This window comes from Tamandua tetradactyla, chromosome 13 (genome assembly GCF_023851605.1).
Source record: "Tamandua tetradactyla isolate mTamTet1 chromosome 13, mTamTet1.pri, whole genome shotgun sequence".
Lineage (NCBI taxonomy): Eukaryota > Metazoa > Chordata > Mammalia > Pilosa > Myrmecophagidae > Tamandua > Tamandua tetradactyla.
In genome coordinates this window covers 48,007,234-48,026,990 of record NC_135339.1, presented here as the reverse complement: position 1 = coordinate 48,026,990, position 19,757 = coordinate 48,007,234, and the positions used below count along the sequence as shown (strand labels likewise).

The 19,757-nt window shown below is 33.2% G+C and overlaps 1 protein-coding gene across 2 annotated transcripts in view; it reads right to left on the bottom strand.

The window, feature by feature from the left end:
• The window catches only part of PTEN (phosphatase and tensin homolog), an 89,388-nt gene that overhangs the window by 52,791 nt on the left and 16,840 nt on the right, over positions 1 to 19,757 (bottom strand). For both annotated transcript variants that reach the window (XM_077125338.1, XM_077125337.1), the window contains one exon: positions 11,202 to 11,286. In XM_077125338.1, coding sequence (XP_076981453.1) covers positions 11,202 to 11,286 — 85 coding nt within the window. The remainder of the gene's footprint in view (positions 1 to 11,201; positions 11,287 to 19,757) is intronic.

The window sequence follows — 19,757 nt, the reverse complement described above, 5'->3', positions numbered from 1 at the left end:
GTACATTGACTGTTTAGAATAATAGTGCTGTCCAGTAGAACTTTTTGCAACAATGAAAACATTATTTGTGTGGTCCAATACAGTAGCCACAAACCACATGTGGCTGCTGATCACTTGAAATGTGGCTAGTACAACTTGAATAAGGCGAAATATAGCTGATACAGTGAAGTTTTCAATTTCATATTAATTAACTTAAATATAAATATAAATAGCTACATGAGGCTAGTGATTACAATACTGGATAGCAAGGTCCAAAGGACACATATTAATGAAAAAATCTAAGGAACACAATACACCTGGCTCCAAGTCAGGTAAAAGAAGTGCACATATTCTTGGAATAGAGCATAAAGAGAATACAGGAAAGATAAAATAATAACTGGGGACTTCACAACTCTTAAAATATTTACTAAGAAATACTTTCAACTATATGCTGTTTTCTTTTTTTTATATGCCGTTTTCTAACAGGTTTCTGATTAATTTTACTCGATTTTCTTTTATCAGTAGATTAATAAAATAAGGAAGGAAGTTCAATTCTGAATATATTTGGAAGCAAGAACGAGGAACAAGTTTGAGTAGAAATGCCAGGAAACAGGGAGAAAGTGTGCATAATAATTTTAGAGTTCACATCAGACAAGGAAGGAAATACTGGAATAGTTAGATATGATACAGATCAGTAAAGTGAATTTCAAAAGCTTTATTTAAATAATAGGCTATGGATTCATAACTTGGAATCTAAAAGGCAAGACTATGGAGTGGCTTTTAAAAACTGAAATGCTGTATAAACAATTACAAATAATCCTACTTTTAAAAAGACAGAGGAAAAACAAAATTTCTCTAAGTAGACCAAACAACATAGCTGCACAGAGAATTTACTTGCAAAGCTGACTTAAAAGGTATATATATATATATCACAGTCAGAAAAAAAAGGGAAACAAATACAGATGAATATAAAACAACAGCACATAAAAAAAAGAAGATAACAGCGGTAAAAACAAAAGAAAAGGCTTGGGGAAGGGGAGGATGTTCTGACCAGAAAGAACAATAAAGAAGTTAGGATTCCACAGGTTAGACCCCTGTATATGCTAGAGGCAGAAAAAAGGCAGGAATTTCTTAATTCCCTTTTCATTTCCCTCTTCTATATCTAAGAGACCATTCCTCTGATCCTTGAAGTCAAGAGTGGTGAACACATGACATGATATTTCTCTGCATTAAAAGCACTTTCTATTTGCTAATTTAAGAAGGTTATTTTCTCATTCAGTAGAAGAAGTCTCACCTATCTGCCATGCCAAAGACCCAGGTTTAATTTCCTGCCCATACACACATGCTCACATCTCCACCCACACCCCAAAAAGGTTATTTCTTAATAAATTGCCATCAATAGAAAAATATTTGATATTTTGTGATTATACATATAAATAAAGCAAATAGTTAGCAATCAATAAATTCAAAACATACAATAACCCACCAAGCTCTTTACTCTGTCACTGCTTTATCTGAATCAAATAGCAAGGGAGGCAGGGTATTAAAAAAACTATTTGAAGAAAAGGGTCTAACCAGTTTGCATTATTTTTCAAGTTCATAAAAATCACTAAGGAAAAAAACAACCTAAAAGAAAAATAAGCTGAAGATAAGGTCAGAGTACACACACACACACACACAAGCAAAATGATATAAGGCCCTAAGTATTGCCTAATAAAAAAAAATATGTTAAGCCAAGTCCTCGATCTTAAAGCTTGTATCTATGAACCTTATAATGAATGCCTAAGAATCAACCCCTCTGAAAACCTCCTTGTTGCTCAAGTGCACCTTCTTTACATGGGACATACCTCCCAGGGATGAGCATCTCTGGCAGCAAGGGACTATTAGCACACTGTTAATCAGTGATGTATTCAGAGAAAGACCTTTATCAAATGGGGAAATATTAAATAATATAGCATTTTTAAGGCTAAGAGATTTCAAGTCACTCTGAAGATTACTCTTAGGTAGAACTCAGCCAGATTTCACAAAGTGCTACAATATGCAAAGCCTCAAACAAAATGTTCTGAGGGCCCTAGGGACATCCAGACATCACAGACTGGTTACATGAAATCAATACCCCTTTCGCAGGCTCTATTTGGGAGTCTATGAAAAGCTATTTACCCAATATAATATAGTATTTTCACTTATAAATTCCCTAATCATGAGTCTTATTTGAACCTATAATTTTCAATTTACTTGTTAAGTTCATTTCTCAGAAACTTAAAGCCTCTGGATTGTTCCTAACCAGTTGAACCCTGAAACCCAGCAGGTATGCAGTCAACTTCCACTCTCCAGTTCTGTGGATCTGCCATGGACAAACAAAATGATGATGATGGATCAGCTCCATCCTGAAAAAAAAGTATCTTTCAACTGCAAGCAAAACAATTCCATTCCTCTGTCCCATAAAATCTACCTGCCCTCCTCAGTCTGAAACAGCCAGAGTGGTGATCAATCTAAGTCCTGGGATGAGGAACAAATAAAAATAAAGGGGATTGTAATCACTGACTACAGCAGATTTATTTTTATTGTAGCTATTATCTTGTGTGAAATGAGTAATTTTTAACAATGCTATTTTAAAAAGATAGAGGAGCATTATGTATGCAAACTAATCTTAAAAGGTGTACATGCTAAACATTAGTGAGTCTGGGTAATGGGTATAAAAGAGTTCTTTGTAATATCCTTGTAACTTCTCAGTAAATTTGAAGTTATTTTAAAAATAAAACATTTAGGATAAAAAATTTTTAAAAGATACAAGGCCAATAAACATCAGAACCTCGCTTAATCTCACAACTGAAGAAATGTAATTAAATCACACCACCACTCTTTGCCAACAAATTGCAAAATGGTGAAATCTGATCATATACAGTGCCAAGGTTATAAGGGAAAAAAAAAAAGAACTCTCATACATATTGGTGGAAATATTAAATGGTAATTTTTTAAGGGTAAAAGTTTAAACCATGTGCTCTTTGACCCAGCAACTTTCTGCTAGGAGTTACCTTAAGGATATACTTGCAAAAAAAAAAAACACATAAAAATGCATGCAGAATGGCTTATTTGAGCACAGTTTTCATTAGCAAAAATTTGAAACAAACCTATACAATGGGATAAAATATTTGGAAACCAAATAACCAATAAAGGATTAATTTCCCAGTATATAAAAAAATCCTTCAACTTAACAACAAAAAGACAATCCACTTAAAAATTGGGCCAAAGACTTGAAAAGACATCTCTCTAAGTAGATATACAACTAGAAAACAAAAAGATGCTCAATATCATTAGCCATCAGTGAAATGTAAATCAAAACACAATGAGACACCATTTCAAACCCATTAGGATGGCTGCTATTAAAAAAATGGAAAACAAGGGTTGGAAAGAATACATAGGAATAGGAACATTCATTCATTGCTGGCAGCAACATAAAAAAGTGCAGCCACTGTGGAAGACAGTTTGGTGGTTCTTCAAAAAGTGAAGTATATAACTACCATAGGACCTGGGAATTTGACTACTAGGTATATAACAAAAGAATTTGAAAGCAGGGACTCGAACAGATACATGTACACCAATGTTCACAGCAACATTACACAACTGCCAAAAGATGGAAGCAACCCAAGTGTCCATATGATGAATGGATAAATAAAATGTGGTATATACATACAACAGAATATTATTCTGCCATAAAAATGAATGCAGTCCTGACAACATGGATGAGACTTGAAGACAGCACGTTGAATGAAGTAAACCAGACACAAAAGTACAAATATTGTCTGATCGCATTGATCTGAAATAATTAGAATAAGCAAACACATAGAGTCAGAATCTAGAATATAGGTTATCAGGGACAGGGTAGGGATAGGGAATGGGAAGTTAAGGCTTAAAATGTACAGGGTTCCTATTTGGAATGATGGAAATGTTTTGGTAATGGGCAGTAGTGATGGTAGTACAACACTGTTAACATAAACAACAGCACTGAACATGTATCTGAATTCAAATTAAAAGAGGAAATGTTAGAATGTAGATAAGGTAACAGAATAACATTATTTTTATTTTTATTCTGAACTACACTACACAGTGAATTCTAAGTTAAACCAGGGACTACAGTTAATAGTACAATTATAAAAACGTGTTATCATCTACTGTTAACAAATGTTTCACACATCCATATAAAGTGTTAGTAATATGGAGTATATGGGAATCCTGTATTTTATACTCAATTGCTTTGTAAACCCATAACTTCTCTAATAAAGGCAAGGAAAAAACTGGAAACAACCAGGGGGCTGTTTATGGTATGTCCATATAATGGAACAAAAGATAACCAATAAGAAAATTATGTAGATCTCCATATGCCAATATGGATAATCTCTAAGATATATATATTACTTTTTTTTTGCATGGGCAGGCACCGGGAATATATATTAAATTTAAACAAAAATGAGCAAGTCACAGAAGAATATATAGTATGTTCCATTTGCCCTCTTAAAAAAACGTTTTTGAAAATAATGTAGAAAACTTTCAATCGTAGATAACTTTGGGAAGAGGGTCAGAGGGTCTGAGGATAGGGGGTGTACAGTAGGAGAAATTTTTAGGAGTTATCTGTCATCTTTAGGCTACCCAGCATGCAAACACAACTCCAATTTGTAGAGAATTTCAAGAGGTAAGATGCAGATACTTCCTTCCCCTTCTTTCTCTTCTCATGCATGCAGACCTTACAGCAAATGGGTTCTACCGCTCTGTTCACTAACTCCTAGGGAGTGAGGACAAGGTACAGGGGAGGAGTCAGAGATTATTCAGAGATCAGGAGAGGAGCTGAAAGTTCACTAGCATAGTCACCAGTATGTAGACATGGGCAGTAACTGGGACAGCAATCACTCTTGTTGCAACTTTTTGGCCATGTCTTGCTTCCCTTAGCTTCTGCCCATTTTCCAAACCTGGTCCTCTACTAATGAACTAACACCTGTTCAATAAATTTCTTTCTTATTAAGTCATCTGGATTCATTTTCTGTCATTTGTAATCAAATACTCATTTCCATAAACTCTGAAAAAGTTTAATTCCTTTCTTTTACAGTATTTTCCTATATTGTTCACCCCCCCACCAAGGGGATTGTTGGTAAAATTACACTTTTTTTGCTTTCTTTAATACTTGCGCTCAATAACTTCTTATCCAGCACTGTGGGCAACAGACTGGTAGGAGAATAAACAGAAAATACTGTCTCATAAAAAGGGGGTGGGGGAGTAGGTTTCTCAAAGAACTTAAACATTACTCAGGGAAACATTCACCAAGGCTGCCCCTCCCACTTCCTCCTCTCACCTCCCAAGGATTTCATACCAACAGTTGGCTCAGTGCCTTATAAGTCTGATACAACAGACAGGTGTTAAAAAAAAAAAACCAGAAAACAGAACTTGCCAAGGAGAAATGAGAAAAGTTGCCTACAGACACTTGGAAAGCAAAGACTAAAAAATTAAATAGATAAAACCAGAGAAATAAACCTCTCAAAACATGGACAATCTAGAATACAGATCCTTCAAATACAATTATACCTCACTTCAGCTAATTTCAATATATAGAAATGTGAATTCATTAAAGACACAGATTTGAAAATAAACATTATTTTTTAAAGTTCTTTACTTTCTTCAAGGAATTCCTATGAAATAGTACTAAATAACTTGTCATACTGCATTTTAAAACTAATTATTTTTGTCAAAATAATAAGTACACATATACATTTCAAATGGTATAAAAGATTACTCATCTCTATCCCTGTCATCCTCAAACCCTTATTTCTGTTTCCCTCCAGAGGTAATCACCCTCACCTACTCTGATTCTTTTCCTTGGTATTCACTTCAGTATTTCCAAATAATATACTTAATACTGTTTCTTGTAGATGTATTGCTTGCCTACAAAACTTCTTCCATAGTAGATGAAGCTTAAAAAGCCAGTACTACTCCCACAGTTTGACACCTCCCTATTCCTCTAATGTAGCAACATCACAATCTTGGGCTAAATCAATTAAATGACTGTTATAATCACAACTTAAATTTCCTGGCATTATTGTCTTGATGATTTCCTCTCCTTTTTTTCCCTTCTTCTTTATGGTTTCCACTAGCTGGAAATCAGACATCTAAAATGATCCTATAGTACATGTGAAATGATACACAATCAAATACAATATTCTATGATACTCTAGTATCCAAATTAAGCTGTACATCTACTAATAAATCAGTAACATGTACACAGAGATTTAATGATTGATTCTATGAATTAGACAGAATAGAAATTATAAATTCAAATGCCTGGTGGTTGCTCAGATAATTTAAGGAAAGCAGACAAGAGAAAAAATGAGAATACTCTGATCAACGTCACCAAACCAGAAAACGTCATATAGAGAAGTCAAACATTATACAACTCCAACTGATTGTCATCACACAGGAATGTAAGTTCAGTATCCATATCCTCCAGACTTCTTTAAAAAAAGCTGAAAACACAGCTTTGTATGTGAAATATTTTGATTTTTAAATATAAGCAATAAATTCCAATTTTAAACACTGTGTACAAACCAACACTATGTGAAGCAAAACAAAGGACATCAATAGTTCCAAGAGTTTCCAGTTTTTGTCCTTTGATAGAAATGATTATATAACAATTAAAAAAACAGGCTTTGTAATCTGACAGATCTGGACTCAACCCTCAGCCTCACTACTTCTTAGCTCTGGCACTTGAGGAAGTTAACTTCCTTTAAACCATCTATGAAATGGGGATTTACTATAGAGATTTAACAAGATGACACATGTATATTGCTTACACAACTACTGCATACATATAAAAATGCCTGATACATGTAACCTATTGTTAAAATACAAAAAATTGGATTGGTACAAATATAAATATTGTCTAATCCATTAAGGCTCTCCTACATGTGAAGGAAATAAGAGTAACAAAAGAAGTAGGCAGGAGTGGCTGTTTAATGGGCACAGGGCTTTCTTTCAGGATAATGAAATGTTTTGGAACTTGACAGAGATGGTCATTGCACAACAGTATGAATGTACCAAATGCCCCTAAACTGTACACTTAAAAATGGTTAAATTTTTTCAAAAAGTGGTAAACAGAGAAGCAATACGAGGGAAGGAATAAGAAGTTGCTGGAAAGGAAGAAGATCTGAATTAATATTCTTTCTTCTAAATTATTTTGAAACGTCTCTGTAAATAATCTCTTTTCAATTGCTTTCCCTGACTCAATAGCCAATAATGATAATGCTGAGTACATGAACCCTTTCTTTTCTGACTGAAAATCAACATACAATTAAGGTTACTTAAAAAATCAACATGAAATTAAGATAAATATTCGAAAAGTTTTCTAGGGAGAAAATGTTCCTAACAGCACAAAAGGAAGGAGATGGGCTCCTGAATTTGACTAGAGTTGCCTCTACATAAAGCTGACAGTAGACAATGGCTAAGTGCCTAAAAAATCCTATATATTCAAAGACTAAGCTCTAAACATTCCCATAATAAATTTGGGGATCTCTCCATTTAAAATCTTTCCAATAAAAGAGGAAGTTGAATTATTTCCTACACATTCAGATGAGGAGAAAATATTTTTATATGCACCATTTTTCAAAATCTCTCAACATTTCCTAGCAGGATGACATTAGATGTGTAAAGGAACCAAGAGAGAAAGAGAAAACGGAGAAAGAAAAGAAAGTAAGAAAGAAAAAAAGGGGAAGGGAAGGAAGGAAAAGAGGAGAGAGAAGGGATAGGAAGAAAGAGGAGGAAGAGAAAAGGGCGATAAGGAGATAAAGGAGGGGAGGGAAAAGCAGAAAAGAGGAAAGGGAGGGAAGAAAAAGAAGTTAAGAAAAGGAAAGACAAAGAAAGCATGGCTGAAAGAAAGGGAGGGAAGGAGGAAAAGTAAAAGTAAACAAGGGAAAGAAACAGCATACCAGATCTCCCTCAAGATTAAGGATGCACAGTGACACATTAAAGACTGCAATAAGAAAGCCAGTTCACCTACATTAAATCTACATTTTCCTGATTTATGAGGGCAGAACAGTTCTTAAACTCCATCTGTTAAATACATGAAGCACCAATTTGGTAAAGACTGCTTAGATTTATACCAGATAATATATAAATTGGATAATTTCAATATTAGTTTGAGGGGTAAGAGTAACATTCATATGAAATACTAATCAAATATCTTAATAAATCATTGCTTCATATTACCAGCAAGGCAGAAAAGAACTTAGAGGCAAAAAGGGGAGAAAAGGAAGAAAGAAAGTGGTTGTAAGAGCAATATGAAAAATACATATTTGGGAACAGTCCCTATTCCTTCTATGTGATGTACCTGTCCTGCCCTTTCAATTCTTATTGCTTATTAAACAAAACACATAGATTAAAGACAGTAAAAATAAATCTGCTTGGTTCACTTTTTCCCTCTCTCCTTTTTTCTTTATTTCTGGCACTAATTCTTGATCCTAGTAGGTCACCACAAAAGGATAAGTTAAATATTTTGTCACAAAAGTATAAATGTTCACAATATCGTAACAAAGCATATTCTAAAAACACTTAACTAATCCTGGACGATTTAATCATCACAGGATTTGCAAAGCGAGCTTACTTAACTCAAAGCAATGACAACAACAAAATCTTAACACTACACGATACTTTCTGTCTGGGGGCAGAAAGCATAAAAATACAGGATTAGAGAAGGTAGAAAATGATTTAAATTATCCTTTGGACATCCCAATAGAGAGGGCAAGGAAAAATCCATTTGAAAGCAGCTTTGTTAACAGAAATGTTAAAATATAAGAAAAGATAAAGTTTTCACTAAGACATTATCATCTTTGAACCCCAAAGCAATCACCATTGGATATTACCACTGTGCCCAGTATAGCGTGACTCAATCAAGGAAATCATTTAGCTACTAAAAATAACCATCCCCTTGGAGAGATTAATCTTAACAAGCAAATTACTTGGGAATTAATTTTTTTTTATACAAAAAATTATACCCCCTTCGGGGATACTGTTTGTCTATCTCCTCTCATAAAAGGAGGAGGAAGGGGACAATAGAAGCCACCAAGGCCTTATCAGCCACTTATCTCCCAATCAAAAATAAACAAGACAAAACAGGGACAGATCATATATCCAGCTGATGATTTTTCATTTTGAAAAACTATTAACCTTACCATAGGGGATGTAAATATCAGTTGGCAAAAATAACTGTTAGCTAAATTGCAATCCTGGCACACAAAAATTTTTTAGGAACAGCAGATTTTTACAAAGCAATAAATCACAAATGTGATAAAGACAAACTTCAACCTTAGTTATTGACTGCAAACTGAATGTGTGATCTTTTCACTGAGAAGCAGAAAGCCAAGCATTTTAAAATCAGAAGATGAGCCCAAAATGTTTCTCAGTATAGTACTTTCTTGATGAAGTTATTACAATCTAAAGTCCTATAAACAGTTGAACAGACCCAGAAACTGGATTTTATCAGTAACCTAAAAGATGATTTATCAGCCTCAGTAACTAATTCACAATCATAAGAGATGAATTTAGATTCACATGAGACCAATGTAAAAACTAGCACAGCAATTAATTTACCACAAGGATATCCTTAGTGATCAGAACACTTGTTCTCTATTCAGAACCCTCATATTCTTTTTCAGTATGAATATTAATCTGGCTGGTTGAATTAATATTTGGCTGAATACAGAATTAGAGTAATGTGAAGTATATCATCGTATGAGATATTTCATCCAGGCCATAGAGGCTTCTGTACATAACAGAGAATATTTGTTTGTACATAACAGGATGTTATATGTATTGCTCATTTCCCAGATTCTCCATTTCTCTAGATTCAAAATTCACCACTTGATTCTTTCTTCTATGTCCCATAGCATTTTCTTTAGATGTGTTACTGTCACTGACTAAGCTATATCAAGCTGCTGCTCCCAGGGGCCTGCAATGTTTAGCATCCTTCCACAAATATGCTCTGCCTAACTGTGAGATGAAAAGTATATGCTCGTATTTCCAATTTCTTCAATAATACTTCCAATACTCCCAAGTACTACCTACAATTGTAAAAGAAATTACAAATAACTCCTTTGTAAACACTGAAAATTAATTCTTAGCACAATATAAGCACCTCAAAAATCTAACTGAACACAAAACTGCAAATAAATACTGTGGCTCAAAGCTAAGTTGCTAAAAATTAACCACCTAGGAAAACAACTTATGACTAGCTCAGACAAGGGCACAGGTTGCCTTATATACTTACACAATGATTATAAAAGTATTTTCTATCTACAGAGTGCTTTATAAGTTACAAAATGCTTTCCTACTCATTACAACATTTAATTCTCATAACCAGTACAATATTTAAATTGAAAGTCTCCATGAAAAATACTTACAAGAAAGAGGGTAAAAGGAATTTTAGCTTTTAAAAGCATTAAAGTTCCTACTGACAACTTACAAATAATTTATTCATATATATTTTTGCTCTAAAATCAATTAATACTATTTACAAAGCAGACATATATTCTTCATCTCATAAAATATATCGTGTATTCCTGGTCATAACTGTATTAAAGAAAATTTTAAATGAGCCTTGAGAAATACATTATTCTGAACTGAATGATAATTACCTAGAAAATTATAAAAAAATATAAAATCTGGCAACATTAGGCTTTGTTATGTCCAGCAATTCCTTTCTGTATCCCTTGTGCCAGATATTTCTTCAGGTGCTTGGTACACTTGTGTTCCATTAAAAACTCTCAGTAAAATTATATAGTATCAGGCATTTATACCTTAGTGTAAACAAATCGAAGAATAAATTCACTCAAGGATTTTAAGCCTACTCCCAATTGTGAGATAAAAGACAAAGAAAATCACATTGTAATGGAATCCAGATATTAGTTAATCTGGTAGGAGGAATTTTATGGAGTCCATGAAATCATATCATATAAGCATAAATTTTTAATAACATGTATAAGGGCAATTTTTATCAAATGGGCTGTATCCCCTTTAGGTCCATTAGGTCCAGCAAGCAAAAAAGAGAGTCATAAAGTATCGCCATAATAAAATTCACATCACAAAGAACATCTTTTTCTGTGGTTTAGAAACATTTTCTAAATGAAAATACAGCATGCATGTAATACATATTAGTATTTTAAATAGTAAATTCAAAGAGTTCTTACCTTACTACATCATCAATGTTGTTCCTGTATACACCTTCAAGTCTTTCTGCAGGAAACCCCATAGCAATAATGTTTGGATAAATATCTGAGTACTTAAGTTAAGGAAATATCTGAAACATGCAACAATGCAAAATAAATGTACACATTTTAAAACATTAGTTGATTATAAAAAGCTTTACCCACTACCACTCTACTAATATAAAGTTATAATCCATCATATGTTATTTAAAAATACAGGTAATACATGAATTCCAAAAAGGATCCTCATAACAATTACATAGTAAAATAGCTTTCAAACCCCTCTACTTAGTACACTAAAAATACACCTAGTGGGTACAAGGGTAGTCCAGTGGTAGAATTGTTGCCTGCCATGCAGAAGACCCAGGTTCAATTTCTGGTCCATGTTTTCCCAAAAATAAACAAACAAGCAAAACAAACCAAAAAGTTTCAACAAACGGTGCTGCAATATGGGATACTCACATGGAAAAAGAATGAAACGTGACCCCACCATACAACATACCCCGCCCCCACCCCCACCCCCGCCAAAAAAAATACACCTAATGGGCTTGTAGTTTTGTATTGCTTAATATAATGCCCGGATACATCCCAGAATATGTTGAGCAGATAATTTCAAAATACTGACAAAGTCCCTTGAGGGATGGGAGAAAAAAACCCTGATACTGTCTCAAATATTAGGGACTCCCAAGTCAGTAAGTCAAGCCCTTGATCTTGATCTTGCTCTCACGAAGCTTATTTATGTAGCGGAGCTTAGTCTACCTATAGTTATACCTAAGAGTTACTTCCAGAGGACGTCTTCTGTTGCTCAGATGTGGTCTCTCTCTTTCTCTAAGCCGACTCTCCAGGTGAAATGATTTCCCTCCACCCTACGTGGGACATGACATCCAGGGGTGAAAGTCTCCTCAGCAACATGGGATGTGGCTCCCAAGGATGAGCCTGGCCCTGGCACTATAGAATTGACATTATCTTCCTGACCAAAAGGGGGAGAAATTCTAAAAAGGTATCACTGGCTGAGAGTTTTCAAATAAAGTTGAAAGGATAATTGGGAGGCTACTCTTATGCAAGCTTCAGCCAGATATTGCTACTTATCATGGTTTGCCAAACCCCAACCAAAACTCTTTCCACCAACCCTAAAGAACACCCATGGCTCTACCTGTGAGTCTACAAAGGTTACATGCACTGATTACTCTCCAGAAACCTATGACCTCCAGATGGGTTCCTAGGCCAGATAATTCCTGAAACCCAGAGGGGTCAGCCTCTCCTGAATATCGACTAGTTCCACCCCCCAGCCCATATTGTCAACACCCCTTTCCAACACGAAAAACTCAGAATGGGCACAGCCCAAATACCCCAAATAAAGATTAGGAGAAAGAACAAATGGGAAGGTGGAGAAAAGACAGGATTTAACAAATGAAGATGACTGCTGAATCATTATATTGATTTTAGTCTCTAGTGTCTTGGAATAGCTAGAAGAAAAGACAAAAAATTGTGGAACTGAAACCCATATCAAACTTTAAAATCTGTTTTATAACTACTTGTTAAAATGTACTTGGAAATTAATTGCTTTTTTGAATATATGTTATATTTCACAATAAAAAGTTAAAAATAAAAAATAAATGCACCTAATGTAAAAAAAAAGGTAACTTTTTTATAATTCAGTATATAAGAAAAATTAAAACTTCAGACTTTGTGAATCATAGGACTAAAATATCTTGGGCCAAAACCAAAAACAAAACAAAAACAAAAAATGTGTATCTGCCTGAAAAGACTTAACCACACAATTTCTAATTTTTCACACTTAAAATGGCACTATGATATAGAGAAAAGTAGATACAATGGAAGTCAGAGGTCACATTTAGGAGCTAGCTCTGCCTCCAACTAGCATGGTTTGAACGTCACTTAACCTTTCAAAGACCTCAATTTCCTCACCTATACGGTGAGGAGACTTTCGAGAAAAACATTAAGGTCTCTTCCAGCCTTTGCTGTCTATGACTTGAAGACACTGAACTGAGGGTGAAACTTATTATTTTCCCTTCCAATCAACGCAATCAATATTTAGCATTCACATCATATTCACTTACGTTGTATACTATAGTGGCCATAGAAAGAGCCTCTAGACTCAAGAACTTATATCCAGTTAACTAGGAAAAAAACACTATCAATTAACATCTGTACAAATTTTTTCTTCACACCAAAATTTCCTTTTTCCTTTAGCTCCATCAATACTCTCTAATTTCATGATTTTGTAACCCAGACCTTTTACTGCCTAAAATCTCCCTTAAAGACCATCCCTAAAGAACTCTTCTCACATACTTCTGGGCATATTCAGTTTCCAAATACAATTCAAAATTCACCTAATCCAGTGCTCTTTCCTAGATCTTAAAAAAAAAAAAAAATTGTTGCCTTTACACATTAGTGACTCAATTTCAATATTTTTAATCTAAAAGAATTATCAAATTACAGATTATATTTTGCTATCATAATTTAAGAAAAAGTTATATGTGAACATACAGATATGTTTGATCTATAAGATTACTATGTACTGATCGGAGAGATCTACAGAATATTTAAGAAAAAGGGATGAGAAAGGAGAGAACTATAAAGGGAATAGGAAAGAAAGCAAGACTGCTAGGTATACTTTGCTATAGTTTTCACCTTTGAATCAAATAAAAAAGAAATGAAAATGGCCAGAAACAGATAAACCTGATTCAATATCAAACTGGTAACCTGGAAAAAGGATTTATTTCAAGGGTTATTAGCAAAATATGTTTGACTTAGGAAGTATTCTAAGAAAAAAAAAACTGCAAAGAAATCTTAAACTTCTTTAGATAGCTTTACCATTTTCAGTAATATCAGTATTAGTATCCTCAAACTATTTCCTTTATATCACAAGAAAAAGCAATTTATAGTGATGACTTTAAGATGTAGAAAAAGGGATATCATTATAAAACCAAGAAATCAAGTGAAAACATTAATTCAATAAAATTATTAAAATATTATCAACTCATTTATAAAAATATTTATTTACCAGATCTTTTCACTAAAATGGCCTATCAGCAATGTCACCTTATGCACAACAAGAACTCCTAGAATTCAGATTTTCATTTTGCATATCACAATACACTAAGAGGTACCAAATTCCTTGGAGAAATAGATGATACCAGGTCTTAGGCAGGGAAGATACAAGGTGAGCTTGGGATATCTTTCTAGGCCAGAGAGCAAAGAAGGTTTGTAGAGATTAATAACTTATGTTCAAAGGACACAGGAGCTTCTGATAACTAAAGTTGTGAAATCTGAAAGCATCAGAGAAAAAATAAAATGGTAGTAAATTTTAAAACCATGAAAAAAAATTGCAAGAGAAAATGTTAAAAACAGAAATCAAAAAAATTTAATTTATCATCTTTTGAAGGAGCCATTGGAATAATTCTTTGAAAACTGATAAAGGGGGAGATTATTTCTCCTGATTTTCCTGTAGGAACTATACTTAAGGATAATCAAGCAGCCTCACTTTATAAGATCAAGTTCTATGACTTTGAATAAGCTCTATATGTAATTTTTTTTAAATGCTGAATTTCTACCAAAAAATGTAATAATAATAAAAAACATCAAAGACTTAAATAGTATTTACACTGTGTCAGGAACAATTTCTTCCACTTTAAGCACTCATAAATTCACTGACAATCTCAAGAGACTACAGTCTCCAAAAGAAAACCAACAGGAGTCTTGTTTTTAAAATAACAAGTATTAGCTTTCACATATTATTCTCACATAAAAAAGCAGTTTCATCTAAAAATGTAGCTTTCATTCAATAACCGAAATGTTTTGGTGTATTATGACCATTCAAGGGAAAAAAAGCAAGAATCTACTGGCTCAAAACAAAACCTAAAGCAATGTCAATTCCTGAAAATGAATAATCTTTAATTCTTAACTCTGCCTAGGAGCACAAACAGAAGAAAATGGGGAATAACAGTCAGAAAAAAATGAGGTACCAGAAGCAGCGCTACTAGGGAACCCAAAGCAGAGGCAGCTATCTCTGCCTCTACCTAAAATTTCTACCTCAAAAGATTTAAGTACATTTTAGTCAAAAACATAAACTGAAAATCATGTTTTTCTGAGCAATGCAACACAAAAGACTTCCATTTTATTCAAAGTACTTATGTTACTTCTAACAAACTTATAGAATCTAAACCGTTATTCAGTGAGAATGCCAGTAAGATTTTCTCCTTATAGAAACGCAGTCATTTCAACCAGCACTAGAAACAAATCTATCCACGCACTATGAATACTAATTAACAAAATAAATAAGATTATAAAGAACTTGGTTAGCTTGCTGAAGAAAAAAATATTTGCCTATAATTGTACAAAAAAGGCTATTACATATTCATTAAAGCAAAAGCATTTGCCTCTCCTTCATTCACTTAATTATTCAAATAAATATTGAGCATTCTGTGTAAGGAAAACTGAGGATACAAGGCTAAATAAGTAAAGACCACTGCCCTCAAGGAAGCCTATCAACAGGAAAGGCAGACATATAGTCCAATAACTGTGTAAATGTTCTATTATATAAAAAATCAAGATATTTTAGGAGCTTAAGGAGGGATCAATTCTTTGAGGGCACAGATAAAGCTTCACTATGTAGGTAAAATGCTAGATGAGCCTTAAAAAGTTAAAAAAAAAAAAAAAAAGCCAAATATCAATGGACAGAGGAAGAAACAAGAGTAGTCATAAATATTCTAAGAGGATATAACAAAAATTTGGAAATACATTAAATATTCAGAAATAAGCAAGCAGTCCAGTGCAGCTCACATATAGACTATACTGACAAGGCAAGGACTGACAGGATTAGGTCCATTTTTTAAGAAGCCATGGCAAGGAATTCAATTTCATCAGATACATAAAGAGTCAAACATCAGTATCAACATGGCAGTCCCTGGCAGAGCTAACAATCTTTGACCCATTTCTTCCTTTTAAACCAGAGCCTAGAATTCAGTCTTACGAAAGATTAATTTTTCTCAGATTCTTATCTTCCTTTCTTATTCATCCAGTTTAAGATTTTACCATACACATCCAGTTTAAGATTTTACCATACATCTTGCATCTATCATAAGTTAGAAAGAAGCAGAGAACATGATCTGTAAAGAATCATAAACCAGACAGCATGCCAAATACTTTCTCATTTAATCCTAACAATCCTACGAGGTAACTATTACCATTTCACAGATAAAGAAACTGAGCATCCAAAAAGACTGAGTAATCTGCCCAAAATTCCAAAGCCAATAAGTAGTGAGATATTCAAACCCAAATTATGTACAATGATCCAAAGTTTAAGCTTTTTAAAGCATGCTGCCTTGCAAGAGGAAATTAAGATATTTTTGTATTTCCAAACAGCAATAATATAAAATTTTCAAAGGAAGCAAATTCAAATAAAATTATTTACTTATCAAATTTTATAACTGAAAAACTTCTAAAAGACAACACAAAAACCTACTGCAATTTCCAAAACTGTTATCTAATGAGTGCTGAATTTTAAGGTAACTATTTCTTCTATGTCAAAAAACATATTAATAAACAAAAGCTTTCTACTATACAACTTTTTTGCTTCTTCATATATTTTTTCATGAAATACTTTTCAGACAAACTATTTAAATCAGAGAAGAATAACTAAGAAAATAAAAAATATTCAAGGATTTCTAATACAGAAAAATCTTAATTTGCATTTACTGGATAGTCTTCTGAATAAGTAGTGTTTAACATGAAATTTTCATACAAAGACTTATAGACTTATAATTATCAAGCATATAAAATTATACTAAGTCACTAAAGGAAGCCAAATGCTTTTCGCCTCTAGTAGTCTCCTTGCAGGCTGTGTGGCATTATGATTGAGAATGTATTTTCTAGAGCCTAGCTGGCCTGGACTTGAACCCTAGATTTACTTACTGTATAGCCTTAGGCAAGCTACATACTTTCTATGTGCCTCTGTTTCCACTATGTAAAATGGGCTAATGAAAGTGCCTATCACGTAGCTATTATGAGGATTGAATGAATGAATGTATGGACAATGCCTAGAATACAGTGATTTTTCATGAGTCCACCATAAGTATTTGGTTTTCTTTTCAATGGCACTGACTTGCCGAATAACCTAAACCCTCTAAAGAACATGAAAGCCTAACTGTAACTTTAACTCTCAAATCTTTATTATATTAATTTGCCTTTTAAGTATTTATAACTTAACTATGTAAAATATTCCCTCCAAAAGAACAAAAAGCTCTTTCCTTACAATAAGTTATCAGTGGCTATTATTGCACATGCAATATGGAGAGGTAGAAAAAATGGTACTTTTTATTTTGCTAAGGTTGGATAAGCCACCACAGCCACAAGAGATCTGAGATACACTGGATAGACTTCTTCCCCCCACATCTGAGCAAATATATTTATTGTGGTTTTGTTTTTTTATTTTTTTAATGAGGTATAATTAACATACAATAAAACACAAAGATCTCAAGTAATTAGTTTGATGAGTTTTGATAATTGTCCACATCCATGTATGGACAAATAGTCTTGACAGGAAATAACAGCAATCCCTTCTCAACACACAATATACTGTTCCCCCCACCAAAAAAAAAAACTTAAGAAATGCTAATTAAGTTCTAAAGTCTGTCCATAGCAATCATTTTAATCCATAGTATATCTGACATCTATTATAAAACAATGTAGCTACTTTATGAGCCAAATAAAAGTTTATTGTCTTGCCTAAGCACCTAATCATGACTTAAAACATTGATTGTGAGGAAAATATGTTCAAAGTTTCAGCTAATTAACAAAACTACTAGGAAAAAATTTCTAAATTTAGATTTAAAAATTAATCTAGGCGGGCCGCGGTGGCTCAGCGGGCAAGAGTGCTTGCCTGCCGTGCCGGAGGACCCCGGTTCGATTCCCGGCCCCAGCCCATGTAAAAAATAAACAAACAAACGAAATATAATAAAAACAAGAAAATGTTTAAAAATGTTTCCCTTTCTTCCTCCCTTCCTTCCTTCTCTGTCTTTCCTTCCTTTCCTCCCTCTCTTAAAAAAAAAAAAAAAAAAAAAAAAAAAAAAAAAAAATTAATCTAAATGTGTCTTTCATCTCAAATTTTTATTTGAACCTAAGTTAATGGAGATTTAATATAAATTCAAGTACAATTTTCAAATAGGGTATAATAACCAAAACTAGCTCCCTAAACCTTGTTTTATAAGAACATGTTCTTGATGTCTATGCTAAATCTTATTTTAAGTATGATGGCTACTGAAAGTAGAGCAGCTGTGAAAAGCGTCTTTGTAGTGTTCAATATAATATGTAGGCATGCTTATCCCTAAACTACTCAGAAACTAAAATGCAAGGCTAGAATACAAACCAATAACTACTTTTTTCCCTGTCAAAATCATTTTAGGGACACAATTCACATATAAGTCATTTTTAGAATTTAAGTCAATTAAAAGTTACAATAACAATGTGATGCTATAGCATACAAGGAACATGACTACCCAAACACAAAGTGATAAATGGATTTACAGACAGTGATCAAAGTTGCCTGGCTCCGAAGAGGAAAACAGAGTTAAATCAGCAGCTACCAAGGGCAGACTAACAAGAGAAGAAAACGGAAATCAAAAGCAAGTGAGAAAATACCAGGACTTCACCATTTAATTTTATTTACCAGGAATTTCTGGAGTTTTTTTTCTGCTTTCTCTTAAGTGTTCAACCAACAGATGTTTTAAGGTTACTGTGAGCGATAAAAGAAATTCAGCCCTTAATGAATAAGCTGCACTAGGTTTACATTTCTTTCATCAAATTTTAATGTTTAAATTTTAAAAAGTTTCCAAATATGTCAAAAATACATCTATATTATCAACCTTTCTAATCAAATGTTTTAAATACCAGTCATTTGTGGACTTCTATTAATTTCTCTCATTTCATGAAAGATTTTATATTTCTTATTATTTATCAGTGTTGAATGGTGACAATAGACTTTGTTTTCTAAGTTGAAGATTTAAACTGAGAGGAAAGTGGAAATAGTTTCTTAAATTTTCCAGGTGATAAAGTGTTAATTGTTCATTATTTAGAAACAATTTGTCCTAATATAAAATACAGATCAGATTAATGTACTCTATAACTTTTAAAGGGGAAAATGGTGCATAGAAAACCTGAACTACAAAAATACTAAGAAGAGTGGTCTTAAAAATAGGCATTGTTAAGAATAAAGAAGAAACAGTCACGAACAGAGAACTCAGGAATTAAAAAGAAAATTTAAATATTTACTAGGTACCAGACCCACTTAATGAATACCGTTGTTTAATATGAAAAATCAGCTTTGCAACTTAAAAGCCTATGATTTCAAGTAAGTCACCCATTTCTGGGCATCAAATATTTTTGCATTGTTCTTCTATAAAATATTGATAATATCACTTGCTTTAATTTTTTCACTCATTGTTTCAAGGAACAAATGAGGTATCTGAAAATATCTTTTAACCTATAAAGTTGCACTGGGCTCTACACTTGTAATAA